The sequence below is a fragment of the Candoia aspera genome, chromosome 4 (assembly GCF_035149785.1).
Source record: "Candoia aspera isolate rCanAsp1 chromosome 4, rCanAsp1.hap2, whole genome shotgun sequence".
Classification (NCBI taxonomy): domain Eukaryota; kingdom Metazoa; phylum Chordata; class Lepidosauria; order Squamata; family Boidae; genus Candoia; species Candoia aspera.
The window spans coordinates 79,241,363-79,261,721 of record NC_086156.1 but is presented as its reverse complement, the minus strand read 5'-3'; the positions used below and the strand labels follow the sequence as shown (position 1 = coordinate 79,261,721).

The window sequence follows — 20,359 nt, the reverse complement described above, 5'->3', positions numbered from 1 at the left end:
GCAAACATAAATCTCAGCAGGTTCAGATGTAAAAGAGAACAAGTAGACATCAGGTGGATCAGACCAATGGACTCCGGAGTACAAAATCCCATTTCCAGTATAACAGCTTCCATATGCTTTCCAGAAGATGGTTCCTCCAGCACCTGCTGTTTGGGCAAATAAGTTGGAACTGTAATAAAGTACTATGGTTTGGAATGTGTTTGTTTCAGTTCCAGCCACTCGATTCTTATTTATTTATTGTTATTCAAATTTTGCTACCGCCCGTCTCCCCCAAAAGAGGGACTCTGGGCGGTTCTTCCTTTTCCTCCTCCTCTTCCTCTTCCACATCATCCTCTTCTAACAGCAGCAGCTTTCAGCTGTTTCCTCCCACTCCAAACATCAGCATTCCATTCCCACTGAGCACATCCACTCCCCTTTTGCTAGGTTTAGAAGACCTGGACTGCAAAAATCCAGACCACAGTTAGATGGCATCAAAAAGATACAGAAAATCCTAACTCCTTCCTGCTGATGGGTAGTTATCTGATTTTTTAGCACAGATCTGGTAGCCTTACCTTAAATCTGTTTGGCAGGAGATGACAGTCTTGGCCCTCTTAAAAAATTATTTTTTTTAATGCAATGTCTTAAATAAGAATATTGAAAAGATAATAATGGCATTGATGATACTTGCCCTGAATTAGTAGGCTCTGATTAGCTATACATTGTCTGTATAAATTCGTCCCATCCTCTTTTAAAGCCATCTAAGTGAATGCCTTTCACCACATTTTTTGTAGCAGAAAGTTTCATAATTTATATATACATTGTGTGAAGACCAACTGTCTTTTCTCCCTTCTGAATCTACTGTCTTGCTCTCAGTATGTTTGAAAGGTCAGACAGGAAAATCACCAAGTGACATCAACTTGGAATTTAAAAAAAGAAAAACGAAGTACCGCCGCTGAGAATGTAAAGCTAACAGCTCCTCCTGGTGGCTCTGAACAACTTGCATTGGCAGCTTCAGTGTTTTAACTGCATTTGGCATCCTCTTTTTTTTTTTTTGCAATTGCCTGAAGCCCCGTCCTTGTCCCCTGGCTTCTCATTGTGTGGTTAGTTCCTCAGCTAGGAAAAGAATCAGCATCGGATGACTTAGAGCCAAGCAGTTAAGTGAGATTAATATTGGATGCAGGTGTCTGTCTTTTCTTCAGGGTTCTGGGAATATAGAAATCAGCTATTCCAGAAGATGAAAAAGCTGCTTTCTTCTTCCTCCTCCTCAACCTCTTTCTCTTCCCCTCCCCATCCTCCTCCTCCTCCTCCTCCTCCACATGGATGGGGTCCTCATTGCTGGGAGCTAGTGGGTGCTGTAGTAGTTTAGCAATATTTGGATGACTGCAAATTCCCAACTTCTGAGGGAAGGGGAGGAGCCAGCCAATAGGATCTCATTAACAGATAATACTGGACCAGGGAGACACAGTTTAAGTTCCCCCTTGGACACAAAACTTGCTGTTGGTTGAGCTTGAGCCAGTCATCTCTCAGTCCAGACTACTCCTGAAACTGGTTGTGTGGACAAATCTATATCATAAGGATTCAGTGACTGACGTGTCGTGGATAACATGTCAGGCTTGAATTAAGAGAGACCTGGATTCACTTCTCTATTCGTTCATTCATTCTCCACCTAAATCTCTCCATTCAATCACTATTTTGATGGTGGTCAATTGTGTTAATTTGCATTTTAAAAAAGGATGAATCAGTTCCAGCTTCAACTGATGCTCCTCCAAATGCTGTAGCTGTAGGTTTGTGTCTTGCCTGCACTTAAATTTGTTAAAGCAAACTTTCCAAGAAGTGTCTGAGTGGGCAGCAGGAGAGTCACCAAACACCACCCAAGTCTGACAGATACAATGCTACTTTGTTGATACAGTACATAGTATGTCTGAAACCAAAGTTCAAGCCCATCAACCCTGCAAAGAAGCAACTTCTGCAAATCCTTAGGTTCAAAAGCCCCACAAAGTGCTAACTGGAACCACAGTGCCCCCTAGTGTAGATAAAAAAGGCAGGCACGCAGTATGGGACTGGACTGAAATCCAGAGTTTGAGACCCTGTTGTGCCCTTCTGAACTTGACATCTGCAAGATATGTTGGATCTCTTTCCACCATTACCAGCCAGCCTGTGGAGGAAGACTGGATTGCCCTGTCTTTGCCCACTTTTGACTTCTTCCCTGCTTCAGTCCTGCCTGCTTTCCCAGATCTCCTGGCTCTGTTCCTGTTCTCCCACTGCTTCTCAGGATCAAATGGCAAGATCATCTCCCAGTTCTGGAATCATAAGCCCATTTGTCTCTGATCCAGATGACTCACTTTCATAAAAATGTGTTTGAGTTAATTTACATTACAAACAACCATGGGCTTGCTTAATGTATTACAATTATAATAAATAAATAAAGGTAGATAAGCTATAGCCATAAAACTATAAAAGCAGGATTAAGAGAGTCATTGGGGTTAAAACTGCAGCTTCAAAACTTGGAAAAATGAAAAGGTGTTTGCCTTACACCAAAAGTGGCAGGTGAACTGTATGACAAAATTGTTCTACAACTGATAATCTCCTTCTAGAAGAAAGCTTCACAACCTGATACTTATATCAAAGCTAAGTTAATCCATCACAGAGGTTAATACAAAATTTTGCATTCAGAGATCTACCTGCTCTGCAAGTCCTACAAATATTTATATTGACATTAACTTTTCATTTAACGACAAACTTGAGAGAAGAGCTTTAAAATAACTTAGAGTATTTTCTCATGGCTATCGTAATGTGCATTCTTCCCATTCTCGAATTGGCAGCAGGGGTGTCCACAAGGTGTGGTCAAAAAAGTCAAGATGGTGGCTGCAATGGTGCATTTGAAGTTCTGCCTGTTTTTTATGTGTGTCACAGACACCCCTGACCAGCAGAGAACTATATTGCCATAAATTGTGCCGTCCCCATGGCTGAGCTTTACAGTATCATGCCGGGGTGGCATAGTAAAGCCTTAGTAGGCCAGGGAATAGTGCTATTCTTATGGTTGTGATGTGCAAGTTTCAAGACAGCCGTTGATGGGTTCTCCATCTTCCTTTCCTCTTCCAGCAGCAAAAAGTCTTACCTGCTAACAGGGAAATAACCACCAAATGCTCTCCAGAACAGGATGTGTTTCAGGGACTCTATGCTCCCCCTTCCTTCATCCTGTGTCCCACCAGCCATGACATCAGAATATTTTTTTATTTTTGTTTTTTGGGCACAGGCTTATTGATCTCCCGGGGGAATGATAGACCTCCCTCCAAAAAAAAAATCCCACCTTCTCCTCCTCTTAAAGCACAGCATCAGTTCTGCTCATTAAGTGACAACTGGAGGGAGCTTTGCTGAGTCTCTCAAAGATTAAAAAACAAATGGGTCTGCATATTCGGTATCTATGTATTTCCACAGTAAATTAAGCACACTTGACATGAACTTTCCAGTGCCTGATTATCCTAATCTTTGGCACATTTACACAGAAATAAGACATAATTAATATAGTGATTCTCACTCATGAAGAAGTATGATCTGGTGAGTTGTTTGGGGGTGTTATGGACACAGAATTATCCATCTTCTAGAAGCAGAACATTTTCAATCTTTCTTTGAGGAGTGATTTAGTCAAGCTAGCTACACCAAATCATCCTGATTTATGTATTTTAGGACATATTATATCTTTTGAATGAAAAACAAATCATACCACTGAAAATCCACTTTTTGCCTGTAGCTTGCAAGATACTTCTCTGAACAACCCCCCAACTCCTTGAAAACTTTTTCCCTTGTCACAAGTTACAATTTCCAAGCATAATGAGAAAGCTAGTTATACTCCCTCAAAGGACCCAGACTGCCAAGGAAGCATCCAAGGAAGCAGCCTTCATCAGTGATTTTGTCAGGTCATGAAAGTGAGAGACTTTCCTACAAGAATACTGAGTGGTGACACTTAGGAAACAGGAAACCTGCATGGCTGAATCCAGCAACCTGCAGAAATGACTTTTGTTCATCATACCCCAGATCTTTATTCAACATTTCCTTATAGATATCCTCCAAGAGCTCAAGGCTGAATACATGGCCCTCACTCACCCAATTTTATCTTCACAACATCCTGTGGAGTAGCTGTGGAGTAATTATCCGAAAGGGAGTTTCCATGGCTGAGGGTGGCCATGAACCAGGGCCCAATACCTTTTATGCCACGTTGGCTCTCCGTGGGCAGCAAAACAATTCAGTTCAACAAATAGGCAATCTTAAAGAGGCCTTCCTACTCAAAAGTTGTCCACATTTGTTGAGCATGCCAAAAGTGCAGCCCAAACCTGGTTTTACTCCCAAGAATATCCCTGCTATTCTACATATAAGTTAGGATTTCTAACATAGAACTCCTTGCAAGCCTACAAACTCTTGCCACCATCACTTAATACATTTGGTATGAGTGTGGCCCCTATCCAATATTCCCAACCTAGATCATCCCAGGAGCTACAGGCCTTCTGGAAAAGAATGCACATGCCTTAGCCATTCCCCTATGGACTTCGCAAATCAAAAGCCAAGTTGTCCAGCACAACTGTATTAATATGTCTTTTGAACTAGAGAACAAACTGCAGATTTCACTTCTAATTTATTTTGCTGGTAAATCTTTCCACTCTTCCAAGCTAAGTTTTTTTTCCCTGGAGTATAAGACTATAGGTCTCGCCTTGTGCCTGCCCATCCATCCATCCATCCATCCAATCAGACAGCCATCTTTTCCCTAGTGAGAAGAATAGACTTCTTAGGAGACAGGTTAATTTAGAACAGTAGGAACAAAGCACAAGCTCAGAAAATCTTCCCCTTGTAAGCTGGAATGGGAGAATGTGGTCTTTCTGGGGCAAAGAACAGGTTTGTACTAACAAATTGGTACACGTGTAAGGGACAAAATCTCCCAATGCATAATTCATAACAGCAAAAATTGTGATTTAATTTGAATTTCTGCAATAACGTTGGGGTAACTGAAGTGGCCTCTCCCAATTCTAATTCCAATCCTTTTGACTCTCAAAGCAAAAAGCCCCCGAGGCATATAGATTATTACTGCTGGGAACAATATTGATAGTCCATTTCACTTACTCCCTCACTCTGCCTAAACTCCTTTTTTCTCAGCTGATTGACAATACTCCCTGACTTGTACCTATGTAATAACGGCTAGCTGACACTGCAGAATACTTTTAGTTCCTATAGAAACCCTGGCTAATTAGGGGAAATACTGTACAATTATGGAGGGACAGATAATTTTGGTCTGATTTTCATTTTGCCAAAATGCCACACTGCCTTCCCTTATCTGACTGGAGCAGGAGAGAAAGGCTGCCAAGCCCTCCATTTCCTCAAAGCAGGAAGTTTGCATTTAATCTTCTAAAGGGAGAATAGAGTCTTGTCAGAAGAGGTTGATGGCATCAGACCTCATTAAACAATTCAGCATTGCGAGTGGGATGATAATTTATGCTCAATTGGTTTGTGGTGGGAAGGGAGTTTTGCTGGAAATGTGAGGCTCTACTTTATGTGTCTTTCTTGCAGACAAGTCAGTACAAGGCTGTCAGGTTAAAAACCAGAACTCTCCCACCACCTCACTTAGTGCCCCTTGTTTACCCATTCTCAGGATGGAGAAGCAGTTGCTGTGGCTGTATGCAGCACACAAGGGCTATGTTCTCCCAACCAGGTCTTAGAGACTGCCTTCACACAACATGCTTTCTTGGTTAGAATCAACCTTTCCTCCCCCTCCCCCCGTCCCCCTCCCTCCTGTGTTGTATCAACCCAACCAGATTGTTAAGTTTGTGATTTAATGTATCGTGTACACCTAGACAATATGGGGTCAGTTCAGTAACCACTTCAACCATGCTTCATGAACTTAGCCAGAGAATTCTGAGTGGACAAGCAGTTCCATAAAGGAAGGGAGCTTAGGAGTTGGGGTGGTATGTCCAGGCTTTTTCAACTGGGACACTCAGTTGGAACCAGCCAAAATCCAGCTAAAGATAATCAAGCCAAAGAGTGCTACATCCAAACAGCTGGTGGGCATCATCTTTTATTTCTTCCATTGGCCCCTTTCCTTAGCAAATATTATTTCTCAGGAAACAACTTTGTGTTCACATGGTGTGGGTGGCCCAGGTCAATTACTATCTGGAAAATGTAGCCTTCCAACCCATTTGTATTTGACAGGCATATTGGAATGGGCAAAATCTAAAAATGAAATCAAGTGACTTAGAATTATTGCTAAGACTTGGAGTTACAAGTCTCAGGGGCATAGCAATTATATGTGTGGTACATGTGTATACACACACACACATGCACACACAGACGTATGATTGAGAGTATTGTGGTTATTAGATTATTTGCTAGGCAAACTCCTCTGGATGCTTGTGATAAAACTAATTACAAACTGAAGGAGGAAAAACACCTGCAGGCAAGCAAGACTGGGTATGTTTGAACACAGCTCCCTTAGCAACCAGTCTGACGGCTTTCCTCCTGCTGGGCTTTCCTCCTGACCCGTAAGGCCTTGCTATGGACCTGGAGGACCACAGCACTGCCTCCCCACAAGTGTACTTCATTCAACATCCAGTAAGTCACTCTGGTGGGTGGGGGGATTGAAGGGCATCCCACTCTGAGTGGCAAAGAGAAGAATCTTTTGTAATCCTGCATGTCTTCTTAATTCAGTTCCACCCAAGAAAAGTTCTGGGTGGCTACCAAATTCTGGGAGGTCTGTGCGATAGACCGTAGTGGAAGAGGCAGTGCATTTTATACGCCATCATTAATTGTAATGGCCCTCCTGAGTCCCAAGAGGAGAACAGAAAATGGAAGTATCACAAGAATTCTTGTGGCACCTTAAAGTCTAGCATATTTATGACTGCATAAAATTTAATAGATCTCCATCCACTTCATCAGATGCATGGAATACAGTACAGAGAGAACAGTGTTATATAATGCAGCTGTTGGGGCCAGGAGGAGTTGTATATAATATCCCTGCCTTAGGTAATTTGATGAAGTAGACTTAGGTGATAATAAATGGATTAAGTCACACAGACATCTTTTGCACTTGCTATAAATGACCAACATGGCTACCATTCTGGAAACTGAAAATGAGGACAGAGAAACCTTGTGCAGACCGATGTCCACAGTACACAGATGGCACATAGAAGTACCATGCCCAGTTGCTCTTAGAGATCTTTGTTTAACATGTAGCTTTGTTTAATATCTTCACCTGGCCAGCAAACCTGAGATGCAACCAAAAAACCATCTAGCTATGGAGAAACCTGACTTTTTTTCTGCCATATCACTATGACGTTGCCTTCATCTGATCAATGACCCATATCTGAGATGCTCTCAAGCTGTCCCTAGCTGTGTTAATGTTGAAGTAATCTCCCGAGACATTTCTTTAACTGTAAATATAATCCAACATGCCTCAGCAATCGTTCCATTGGTAGCACAGTCGGGGGTCTCCCAGGGCTGGGACTGGATCAGCACCAATTGGCCACTTGGGGATGATTCAGGCACATCTCCTCCCTTCCTTTCCTTGGGCCAGATTCTCCAGAGCACTTCTGCTGAGAGCAATAGGAAAGCCTACAGGAGTCCTTCCAAAAGATACTCTCCCACTGAACTCATTAGGTCTCTCAGCCTTGGAAAGAGGGATTAGCTTAACTAATAGGTGATGGGGATGGATGGAAGGGCTGTGCAGTGCCACAGGAGGAGGACTTCCACCACCCTGTCAGCTGCGAGGTGGGCTATTTTTAAAGATGGGCTCAGTGCTCTTTCTCTAAATCAGTAAAACTGTGTTTAAAAACAGCTAATCCAACTGCTGACAAGCACAGGAGAGGGGATGTGCAGTGCAGCAGGAGGGGGACTCCTGCCTCACGGTGCAGCACCACCCTCTCATCAGTAACTAGGTGAGGTGGAAGAGTGCTAAACCATGTCTAAAACTAGTCTGTCAGGCATGCTGTGGATTGTGTTCTGTTGAAGTATGCAGTTTCCTCCCAAAAGGTGTACAGTGCAGAAGGAAGTTGTGTGGTGCAGCAGGAGGAGACCCCTGCCAAATTGCCCAACTGAGGGGGCTCCTGCAATGCACAGATATAAGAGGCAAAAACCTGGAATCTCTGGCTCAAATCCAAGAAGGTGATCACCATGTCTGTAACAGAGGGGACCAGCTAAATGACTGAAGATCAGGAAAGAAAAGACATTATAGTTCTGAAGAGGGAATTAGGCAATACAAATATTGTTTATCTATTTGTACCCCCAGTTCTTTTTAATGTTAATTTTATTAATTATTATGTTAATATAATTAATTTAGTTAGGCAATCAATTTATATATTGTTTGGATGTTCTTTAAATCAGTATTCAACTTAAGTTGCTGTTCTGATTTTGGTGAATTTGTCCCACAAGGACAGGGGCGGCAGGGGGCAGGGGTGGGTGGGAACAGGGGCCTATTATATTCTACAACTCAGTAGGTATTACAGCTGGTTATTCTGGGAACCTTGGAGAAAATCTAATCTTAGAGGCTTCTAGGAGGTGGACCCCATATGGAATCCTTAAATCCCCTAATGATTCAGCTGAAGGGATTTACAATTTTGCCCATGATCAGGAATCTGAGTAAAACTTCACTTTAAAGAAATGGTGAATGGTGTGACAGCTTCATTAATATTGAGGAGGACTCTTCAGGACCATCTGGTTGGTGCAAGAGAGGGCAAAAGACCAACTGACTCTACCAAAAGATTCCTGGGAGATTCACATATATAGGCCAACATTTCTGTTTGCAATTGCTTCACCATCAGAAGAATATGGATCCATCCATTCTAAATTATACCACTGGGGTGAAAGAAGCCAGAGATGACTAGAAGTGCATTTAGCTTCAGTCTAGTCTGGCTCAATTAGATGTGTAACTGTTGTGTAAAACAACAGTAACAACAGAACCTTGTCCAGGAAGAAGTGGCAAGAGTCGAGTCCCCAACACTGCCTGTGTTTCTCTGAATCTCTGTCCACTGTTTCTCAGATTGCTCAGCAGCCAGAGGTGACCATTCTCCAGCAGATGCCGTGGACACTTCCTCAGTCCAGCTGCACAAGCCACATCAGAGAAAGTAAGAAATCAGGTCTACCAATTTGCTAGAGAACTGAGATTGTTGGAGGGAGGAGACCCTAAAAGAAATGGCTGAGTATCATAGAGCACATCCATATCTCACTAGTTTGAAAAACTTTTCCCCTACTACTACTACTATCTGAACATGAATAAATCCAGTATATTTTAAAGCTTAAATTATTTCTGAGTCTCTTATATGCTATTATATCAATAGTTAATTCTTCCTAATAATGATTTTAAAAAATCAGAAAGAGAATCACTTATAATGTGAGCATATGTAGTTTTTATATTTCTAGTATAAACTGGTTTTAGTTCCATACATGACCTAAATACTTTTCCTAACCTCCAAAAGCATGCAAATCTGTCTTGAGTCTTTAACCGGTTTAGGAATTTACACAGGTGCTTTGACTTTTGCAAGAGAATCTTGCAGCAAGCATCACCTTTCCAGCTTCTGTCCCTCTGTTATAAAGAGGATTTTTTGTAATGGTAAAATAGAGTGTTGTCAACATCTGTTATTACAAACAATAAGAGAAGGAAGATGAGAAGTTGCAATAAAATGTGTGTGAAGCATGTAATTCCATCAGGCATACACATCCACCACATTTGACATGGACGTATTCACTACTGAGGCTACAGCTATATGTACCAGTGACTGTCCCAGAACTGATTCCAGTGATATATTAAGCCATATAATTGGTGCATGATTATCTGGAGGAGCCGTGCATGGCCCAATGGCAGAATATTTTGGTATTCCTTGCAGTAAGTGGCTAATTGTATAACCCTTGAAAATAATCTGGAAGGGCTTTATGAATTTCATCCCTGCAAAGGCTTGCCACATGGGTCTATTAACAGTAGTCACTTCACTGGTTCTTATTTGTTGTGTGGATTAGATGTGTTACTATGTTGAGAGCAGATGTATGAAAAGATCAGAAGCATGGACTGAGACTTGAGAATCTTTCAATTTTAATATGAGTCTGCCTGAAAATACAATTACTTATTATATTCTAAGGCTTAGCATTTTCTTTCTTATACTACATTTTCAGTTTGTTTTGTAGAGTTTCATTTGATTTGTTCGAATTTAATTTAATTTGATTAATTAAAAGAGCCCCAATTTTTAAACATTAAGCTCTAAAGCAAGACTGCACATGCTGAAAATCACACTTGGACTTTGAACATATGGAAGTGCATGTCAAAAGTAACTAAGTTTGATTTCATTTCTTTTGCATTTAATTAAAACTAAATATAGTTAATATGATTATTCTGCAATCAAGTATTCAGTAATTTTTACTTCCTCTCATATGGAAATTGGAAATATTGAAAGCTTGTGGGGCTATGGATGCTATGGGCTCAGGTTGTGCACCTTTGCACTAAGGTTCTGCGATTCCTCCTTTCATGTAACACATTTCTCTTCGTATATCTGTACAAATAAAGTAATGCATAACTGATTGTATTCTTACTTTCTGGAAGATTTAATAGAGCTCATGATGATACAAAATGCCCAGATGCATCAAGTGATAATGAACAATCTGGCTATGTCAGCAGCAGCATGCTTTGAATCCAACCTGACACAGGTAGGCAGATTGCTGATCTAGGATGGACCTACATAAGATGGAGGTAGCTAAGCTGATGCAAGAAATAAGGGGGGAAAAGGCATCTTTGTGCCAACTGCCCTGCCTTCTACTGGCTTCAGCTGATGGGCAGGAGAGCAGAAAAACATGTGCTGTGATGTCACATCATACATAAAAGAAGACAACCTTGGAATGGATTGTCATTTTTTCAGTGACAATATTGAAGGTTCCATTCTGACCTTAAACCTAAACCTGCCGTGAGAATGAATGTGCTCAGTAACGTAATGAGGAGATATCTGTGATGCACAATGATTTTGTTGTTCTGAAATTGGCTGCCTAACACATGAAACATAGCTAGTGATGAATATGGGCAGGAACAGATATGCATGAAGCAGTGGCACATCATCTGAAACATCCTTGAAGTCCATAAAGTATTGAATGAGTCTGCTTGTGTCATGGGCTGTGAGAATAATCTTGAGGAAGAGGAGGAAGAGCCGCCGCCAAGGCAACAGTCCGATAAGAGAAATCTGAGCCCAAAGCAGGAATGGAACTTGAGAAAGCATCTCAGACTTGACCCTTTTCTTTAGGATAAAGGTGGGGGGGGGCACATTCAGAGTTGCAAGATTCTGTTACTGTAACCCTATAATAAAAGTAGTTTTACTATTCATGACTTTGGTGTTTGAGTCAGGTCTACCTTGAAGAGCTGACAGCTTCAAAGCCCTGACTTGACAGCCACATCTTCTCAAATTTCACACAGGAGAAATAAAGGAATGTGATGCATTACAAATTGGTTCTCATGTCAGGAGTTTTTAACTTTTTCTGGTTAGGATCCAGAATATATCTGGATGCTAACTTCATGGCCCATAGTTAGGACTATTATGCATAATAAATTCAGAATTTTCACTACTCACCTTTTCTGGGGCTTTTTCACATGACACAGCCAGATTTTCTGCCTAAAACAGTCACAAACAGCACATATTAGCAGACTTGAGTATAAACAGTTTTCTAGTCAAGGCCACTGTGAGTTACAGGAAGAAGAGAGAGCCAATACTGAGAATTGGAAGTGACAGAGAAGGACTCTCAGAGGTAGTAGTATGCTTGCCTGTCAAGATAATACTGGGCCTTTGCAGCCACAGGCAAAACCATTGTGGGATTATGACTGTCAAGTCAAGAACCACAGTCTTAGGTGCCCTGTTCTTTGTTCCTAGCAGATGCCCCTTATCCCCTGGCAGACAGAGGATGAAGAAGAGGTTGATATGGTATTCCACCACCATTATGCACCCTATCCAAGCATCCTTCCATTCAGAACATGGCAACCCCCATCTCAGTCCTCAGTTTTAACCCAGCAGCAGCCAATCATTCGCCATGTGGGCCCAGACCTTCAGTCAACTGGGAGACAAGATGATGGGTGAGCATAACTGTGCAGATGGGAAAAGGAGGATAAAACAAAGTGTTTCAGTATTCCAATACGCATTGCAATAACTGATCCAAATGTTGAATATAAAAATGTAAGGCTAAGACAAGCAGTAAAATAGTAATAGCTCATCACAAAAATTACAAGGTGAGATGCACTCGAACATGGAATCTTCTCTAGGCTATGGTAAGCCAAGTGAAGCAAAGTTGCATTGTTTAGTCACTACCACTCTTATCCTGTCCGTGGCACTACTGCAGTTCTTTGTTGTGTGGTAATCCCAGATTCTGCATATCAATTTCTGTTAAATGTGTAAATATCCCAGATATTTACCACTGCTTATTCTTGTATAATTTATTCAATTACTTCAGATCTTGGAGAACAATGATATTTACAGAGAACTAAAAATCCAGCAATATTAGAAGCTTCCTTTGGCTCCTAGTATTTTATTAGGCATTCCAAAGACAAAGTCAGATCAAATTTCTGCAAATGTAATATGAGGGAAGAAACTTGCTTTAAACAAAAAGAGGAAGAACCTTGAAAATTAGTATTTTTTAAAGTAAGCAGATTATCATGTTAGCGTAAGATAGTTCTTTTGAGTATTGAGAATCACCAGTGGATATTTCCCACCACCTTGCCCACTGTTATATTAATACCCCATCTTAATTTATCTCTATTTAGTCAAGTGGTACCCCCACCCCCACCTCCAAGTGCCACTGGAACAGTGACAGCTGATGTCCTACCAGCTTCAGGTAAGGATGCAGTGGATGGTATGCTCTGAAGTGGAATGATCACAGATCCACAAATATGTCCATTATTCCCATCACAACCTTCTGATGCAGGCTGGGTTATGGAATCTGTTCGCCCATTGGCTTAATGACCCTTTGGCCATTTGCCACAAAGTTTCTAGACGGATGGGAACTACGAGAGTCAAAATCAAACCTAATCAGAGGAAACAGAGTAACATTGCTCTATATTGTTCACTCCTTCAGTTTGTATCACAAATTGCCTTTTTTTAGGCAGTACGCAGTTTCACAGTCACAGGAAACTATTATTTTTTAAAAAAAAATACTTTTAAAAGTATTAACAATTTAAAAGGGCCCAGTTTCATCAGATTCCATACATTTCATATGAAATCTTGCAAGATGGCCAGTGAGAGCACAGAGATATGATGAAATTTAGCAATATTGCATGAGTTAACAATTTTAATGAAACAAATTTGAGTATATTTAAATGTTATTTCATATATATGAAATAACTATTTTCTCTCTATGGAAAGGAGGACGGGGGCAGGAGGAAAGGAGAGAGAGAAAGGTGGGGTCAATGGCAGATTAAGTGCCTTTCCTATGCTAGATACTCTGTCAAACTGTTCTATATAATTTTCTCCTTCCAGAATACTATGACTACACTGAGCAATGGAGATGAAATTAAAGTTTCACCTGTTCTTCCTCCAAAAAGATACTGGTTTCTAACTCCAGGCAGGCTTTAAAAGCTCTTCAAAACTGCACCCTAGCCAAGCGTGGCAAACTTTGTATCTTACTGTTTTCTTCATGGGATCAAAATCTTCCACCCCAAGCTACCTCTGTATGTTTATATTTATGTCCATTTTACCAAAGTTTGGAATAAACTGTATTAAGTTATGTGAGTTATGCATAATGCTGCTACTGACAAGCACTGCTTCCATTTCCTAGATGGCAGCCTGCACTTTGATATTTTGTCTAGATTTGTCAGTCCCTCCTCCAAGAAGTAGACATCTCTTTATCATCCTTATGGACTCTTGAGCCCAAGAAGATTAAGTCTGTGCTGCTACTTCTTTACCTATCTGCACTGGGTTGGCAGCTGCAGTTAACCTAGTTTTGTTTTTTTAAGCTGAGCATCAGACTGTCTTTTGCACTCCTTCAGTAAGACATTCCTCAAGTCTTCCTCACTTCAAACTGCTCAAGTGGTATCAACATTATATTTTCTTTCTTTATTTATTTTCTATCCCACCTTTATAATTTTTATAAATAACTCAAGGCAGTGAACATACCTAATACTAATTATGTGAACTTCTTCATTTTTCTTTTAGCCATTTTAATTCAACTTCTGCTTTTTCTAGTCCAGCAGTTCTCATAATACATTCTGCATATAACTGAGTAGATAGGATGGCAGTATACAGTCTTAACACACTTCTTTACCTATTGTATACCAATTAGTCATTCCATAAGTCATTCTAATGCTTGCTTTCTAGTCAGCATATAAATGGAGATGAGGTGGCCTGGTATGCTTAAGGGCTGTTCACAAGTTGCTGTAGTCTATGCGGCAGAAAAAATATCATATACAGGTAGTCCTCATTTAGTGGCCACAATTGGGACCAGCAACTCGGTTGTTAAGCGAAGAGGTCACTGAGTGAAACCACAACTGTGCTTATGATCTTACTTCAGCTTTCTTTTGCTTTAGAAACTGTGAAGGTCATAAATGCAAGGGTTGGTTGTAAAGTTACTTTTTTATCACTGTCATAACTGTGAACAGTCACTAAACTGATTTCCTGTAATCAGTAAAGCAAAATTGAAAGTATTTTTGGAACTGTCTGGCCTTTCCCATTATCCATCAGATGTTGTCAGCATGATCCCTGTTGTATCTGCCATTTCCAAAACCAGTTCATATCTCAGGATGTTCACATTTTCATTTACTCTTGAAACCTGGATAGTAAATCTTAAGGCCCGGACAGAGCGGCTGAGATAGTCAGCCGGGTCAGTGCTGAGGAATTTCGGGGGCTTTCAGCTCTTTTGGTCCATTTGGCCAAGCCCCCGCCTTGCTACTGATGGGGCTGAGGTGGACAAGAATCGCCTGGGCTTAAATTAAATAGCCTGGTCTTAGATTCGTCAGTCTTTCCAGCCTGGACTTCAATACCTGGACTGGCGGTGAGTGGGGGGCCGCGGCGGGAGGTCCTGGCACGCCCCGGCGGGCATCGGGAGGTCCTGGTGGATTCTGTGGCCTGCAGGCTGGATCCGGTTGGTGCGGCGAGCTGAATGGGCCAGAGCTGGGTGACACGACGGCCTTGACAGCGTGGAGGTGTGGCCTGAGTGTCTCCGCGGTCCCGGACGAGGCTCGGTGGCTCAGCAACGAGGCTTGGGCTCACTACAATTTGCGGCTTGTGGCTTGTGGCGAAGAGTGGCGGGCCTGGTGTTTTTCTGGCCCCTGGCCCCTGGGCCTCGGCAGCGAGGCTGGCCTGGCAGCGGTTGGTGGAGTGGTGAGCCAGCAGAACAACGAGCCCTGGATGGGACGGCCAGGCCTTGGTGGTTGTGGCGACTCTGCGGTGTGTGGTGAGGAGCGGTGGGCCTGGGGCTTTTTTGGGCCCTGGGCCCAGGCAGCAAGGCTGGACCCTGGCAGTGGCTGGTGGAGTGGCGGACCGGCAGAGTGACAAGACCTGGATGGGACAGCCAGGCCTTGGAGGAACAATGGTCTCCAGGATAGTGGATTCCGCACCAGAGCCTCCTGGTAGAAGACTTTGGGGGGAGGCTAGGGTGTGGGTGCGAGTCATCCCCTAACCTGCCCAGAGACAGCAGGCGGTTAAGAGGGTCCCTCCTGTGTGGGTGTGGTACTCCCCTCCGAGGGTGAGAGATTCGGGGGGGGGGGTCCAGAGTTGTGTGTTTGTGCATGAGAGTGTGAGAGAGTGTCTACCCCCTGTGTGAGAGACGGGGTGGGGCAGGAATGGGTGGGTGCTCCCCATCGACCAGTGAGAGAGGCTGAGGGGGGCACAGGGTAGGTGTGCGGAGCTCTGGCTAGAATCCCGCAGCGCCGAGAGCATGAGCTGGTGCGCTGTGGGGCTGGCCATTGCCCAGTTGTTGATTGATTCTGGAGAATGTGTGAATGGAGGAGGAGACCCTTATTTCCACCCAGGGTTTCTGGAGGTCTGAGAGTGGAGGCAACCAGGCCTGGAAATTCTGGGGGCTATAGAGCGGGGTATATCATCAAGGTGGTGATGGGTCGGGGATGCTATGACGGGAACCAGAGGGAGGGCCATCTTCAGGGAAGACACCCCCGGTGTTTGTTACCGGTGGCATGTTCCGGCCCTCCAAGTTCAGACCTGGGCCCTGGACAGCAGATCCTTGAGGGCCCTGGTCTCCGGCTGCTGCTACTTAATGCCAAGTCAGTTAACAACAAAGCCCCCCCCATATGCGATTTGATTGCAGAGGAGAGGGCAGACCTGGCGTGTATCACTGAAACCTGGCTGGGCTCAGAAGGCAGGGTAGCCCTCTCAGAAATGTGCCCAGCTGCGTTTCGGGTGTGGCACCAGCCGAGATACCAGGGTAGGGGAGGAGGGGTGGCTGTTGTCATCCGAGAGTCTTTTGTGGCCTTCAGGGGCCCTGCCCCACAAGTTGCCGGGTGTGAGACCCTGTTCTTCAAGTTGGGTTCCCGAGAACAGTTGGGAGTATTGCTACTGTACCAGCCCCCCTGCTGCGTAGCAACCTCCCTGCCTGAGCTGCTGGAGGCTGTCTCGGGTTTGGCAGTGAAGTTCCCCAAATTTATGGTTTTGGGGGACTTCAATCTGCCTTCCCCGGGGTGTGCCTCGGAGGCAGCTCGGGAGTTCATAGCTACCATGGCAGCCATGGGCCTGTCCCAGATCATTCAGGACCTGACTCGAGACAGTGGTCTCACTCCGGACTTGGTCTTCTTGTCGGAGCAGGGGCAACGTGATCTGAGGGGAGAGCCGCATCTATCCCCATTGTCATGGTCAGATCACGCCCTGGTGGCCCTGAGTTTCTCCTATGCTGCTCCCCTCCACAGGGAGGCAGGACCCATTCGATTGGTCCACCCCCAGCAACTGATGGACCCAGTGAGGTTTCAGAGGGATCTGGGGGAGGTGCCAAGGGATCTGCTGCACGGTCCAGCAGAGGCCCTGGCTGCTGCCTGGAACAGGGAAGTGGCCAGGGCCTTGGACAGGATTGTGCCTGTGCGGTCTCTCTTGCCTCATCCAACCCGACACTCCCCGTGGTTCACGGAGGAGCTGAGGGTTTTGAAGAGGCTTAAGAGATGCCTAGAGCGCCGCTGGAGGAAGACAAAGACCGAATCTGATCGAACACAAACTAGGGCTGCTATTAAGGCCTACCTTGTGGCGGTAAGAGTGGCAAAACAGCACTATTTCTCCGCTCTTATTGCATCCGCAGATTGCCGTCCGATGGCCCTGTTTAAGATCACACGTACCCTTTTGGGGAAGGTGGGCCTAGTGACCCACCTACAGGGCCGTGCAGAAGAGTTTTCTGAGCATCTGCAGGATAAAATCACTCGGATCCGGTCTAAGTTGGACTCCGTGCGTGAAGCAGGGTCTGTGGAGATACCGAGGGAATGTTTTAGCCTTGTTATCTGGGAGCAGTTTGATTCGGTTGGACCTGAGGAAGTGGACAAGATCCTCCAGATTGTGAATGCCACCACCTGTTATTTAGATCCATGCCCCTCCTGGCTGGTGAAGGCAGGTGACGTGTGGTTGGGTCCAAGCGATGGTAAATACATCCTTGAGTGAGGGGGTGTTCCTGGTTGCCTTTAAGGAGGCACTGGTGCACCCTCTCCTCAAGAAGCCATCACTGGACCCAACTGTGCTGGACAATTTTCATCCAGTCTCCCACCTCCCCTTTTTAGGGAAGGTGGTTGAGAAGGTGGTGGCATTACAACTCCAGAGGGTCCTGGAGGAAACGGATTATCTGGACCCCTTTCAGTCAGGTGTCAGGCCAGGATATGGGATAGAAACTGCATTGGTCGCACTTATGGATGATCTCTGGAGGGAGCGGGATGGAGGCAGTGCATCCATCCTTGCTCTCCTTGACCTCTCAGCGGCTTTCGATACCATCAACCATGGTATCCTTTTGGGACGGCTCAGGGAGTTGGCGGTGGGTGGCGTAGTTCTGTGCTGGTTCCTTCCTCCAGGGCCAGTCCCAGTTGGTGGTGATAGGAGAGGAGAGATCCGACCCTTGACCCCTCCATTGTGGGGTGCCGCAGGGTTCTCTCTCCTCTCTTGTTTAACATCTACATGAAACCACTGGGTGAGATCATCTGTTACCAATATACATCTCTATCCCAGGTGAGGTAAGTGATGCAGTGACCTTTCTTGGTGCCTGGGGGCTGTGGGGATCTGGATGGGGAACAACAGGCTTCAAGTGAACCCTGGTAAGATGGAGTGGCTGTGGATTGATGGGGCTTCATCTTCCGTGAAACTGTCATCTTTAGTTCTGGATGGGGTGGCACTGCCCCAGACAGACTCAGTGCGTAATCTGGGGGTTCTCCTGGACTCACAACTCCTGCTCAAAGAGCAGGTGGCAGTCGTGGCCAGGAGGGCCTTTGCGCAACTTTGGGTTGTGCACCAGTTACGCCTGTTCCTGGATCGTGAAGCCCTCCGAACAGTCATTCATGCCCTGGTTATCTCCCATATAGACTACTGCAATGTGCTCTATGTGGGGCTACCCTTGAAGAGTATCCGGAAGCTTCAGCTGGTCCAAAATGCAGCCGCACGGGCTATTTTTGGTGCCCCTAGATGGGCACATATAACACCGTTGCTGCGAGAGCTGCACTGGGTGCCAGTTTGCTTCCGGGTCCAATTCAAGGTGTTGGTTATTACCTTTAAAGCCTTACATGGCATGGGGCCAGGTTACCTGAGGGACCGTCTCATCCCCATTACATCGGCCCACCCCACCTGATCATCCAGAGAGGGCATGTTACGGACCCCGTCCATAAGAGAATTTCATCTGGCGGGGTCCAGGAAGTGGGCCTTCTCTGTGGTGGCCCCCGCTCTCTGGAATATCTTGCCCCAGGAGGTGAGGAAGGCTCCTTCACTCCTGACCTTCCAGAAGGCCCTGAAGACCTGGTTCTGCCGTCTCACCTGGGGCGGGAAAGCGAATAACCATTCTTGGGGATGGCTCACACCCTAGAGTCCCTCCCACCAGCCTGGAGTTTACATCTCTCTTGGATTTTATTTATTTATTGTGTTTTATCATAATTGTTTTATGTGATTTTAATGTTTATGTTTCATGTGGGATTTTATTGTAAACTTCCCAGAGTCCCTCTTCTGGGGAAGATGGGCGGTGGCTAAATTTGAGTAATAAATAAATAAATAAATAATCTTAGTGGTGCGTAAGGTAAATGCAACTGTTCACTAATTTGAGCATTTGTTTTAACACTGTCTTTTTTTGTTATTGGAATATAGGTGGGTCTGTTCCAGGCCTCTGGCTGCTGCTGTGGTTCTCATACCTGCTAAAAAACTGCAAGCAGCACATAAATAGCATAATCTTACAGAATTTTAAACAGTTCTGGTAGTATTTACACCTGCATAGATGAATACAGTTAACAATATTTTCTACAGCCCATTTCATTTCACTTTCAAAATTGTCTGGCTCCATCTTCGTGGTTACGCTTTGAAACCTAATGGTGATTTGGGTTTTTTTTTTTCCTGTATAGTTCATGTATTTGTGCCATCATTTCTTTGTAACTAGTAGAATTCTGTTTTCCTTATCTTTGATTGTGCCCATCTTTGCGTAAAACTTTCCCTTGACTTCTTCAATTTTCTTAAATAAGTATCTTGTCTTTCTTGTTTGGTTGATGTCCTTGGAATCTTTGCACTGTATTTGGGGATATACTGTATCTCCTTATCTCTTTTTGCTCTTCTTTCAAATTCAGCATGTTGCTTTTTGCTTTTTTCCTTTCCTCAGCTACAGTATTTCCGTAGATTGTGTAGACAGTCATTTCTCCTTCTTTTGCTTTCTCCAGTGCAGAATATTTTTTATTGCTTCATCCTTAACGATATCACAAATTTTGGCCCAGAGTTCTCCAGTCACTCTATTCATCAAATCTAGTCCAATAAATCTGTGGTTTACCTTCACCACACACCCATACAAGATATTGGGAGAGTCCAGCTGGAAACATCAGCCAAAGGAGGTCACCCCTAGTGCCCATAAACTTTGAAACAGTTTTGCATTTTGCTAATCGCAGTGGCAATTTCTATATGCCGCTGCCACACCTTTTTCTAAAAACTCTTTTATTAGCTACCTGTTATATGGCGTGCAGGCTTGTTCTTTAAGCTGTACACAAGTAGTTCAGTCTAAATTTTTTAGACCTTAATTGCCAGTGCCCTGATGCATATTAAATTCCTGGCTGGCCTAATTTCTGGGGTGATCCCATATGCTTTGCTGGTTGGAAGATCGGTTTAAATTACTATAAACTCACACATAGGGCTCCTGAGCTTACAGGTTAATTGTATATCCTCATGGAAGACAGGCTTCCTTGCGTATTTAAAATATTATTAGTTATCAGCCAGTATATGACTTTATTTGG

General features: G+C 44.0%; 1 protein-coding gene across 1 annotated transcript; it reads left to right on the top strand.

Moving 5' to 3' along the window:
- The first annotated feature begins 6,516 nt into the window (after window positions 1-6,516).
- PRR29 (proline rich 29) lies at window positions 6,517-13,483 on the top strand. Its single transcript, XM_063301999.1, has 6 exons — window positions 6,517-6,573; window positions 8,996-9,080; window positions 10,547-10,650; window positions 11,856-12,055; window positions 12,740-12,810; window positions 13,452-13,483. Exons 1-6 carry the CDS (start codon window positions 6,517-6,519, stop codon window positions 13,481-13,483), a joined length of 549 nt encoding a protein of 182 aa, XP_063158069.1.
- Window positions 13,484-20,359: the final 6,876 nt, after the last annotated feature.

Coding starts and splice junctions, on each gene's coding strand:
- PRR29 (XM_063301999.1), top strand. CDS start 6,517: ATGGACCTGGAGGACCACAGCACTGCCTCCCCACAAGTGTACTTCATT. Junction 9,081..10,546: donor CACAAGCCACATCAGAGAAA/GTAAGAAATCAG, acceptor ACTTTCTGGAAG/ATTTAATAGAGCTCATGATG. Junction 12,811..13,451: donor TGATGTCCTACCAGCTTCAG/GTAAGGATGCAG, acceptor TTCTCCTTCCAG/AATACTATGACTACACTGAG.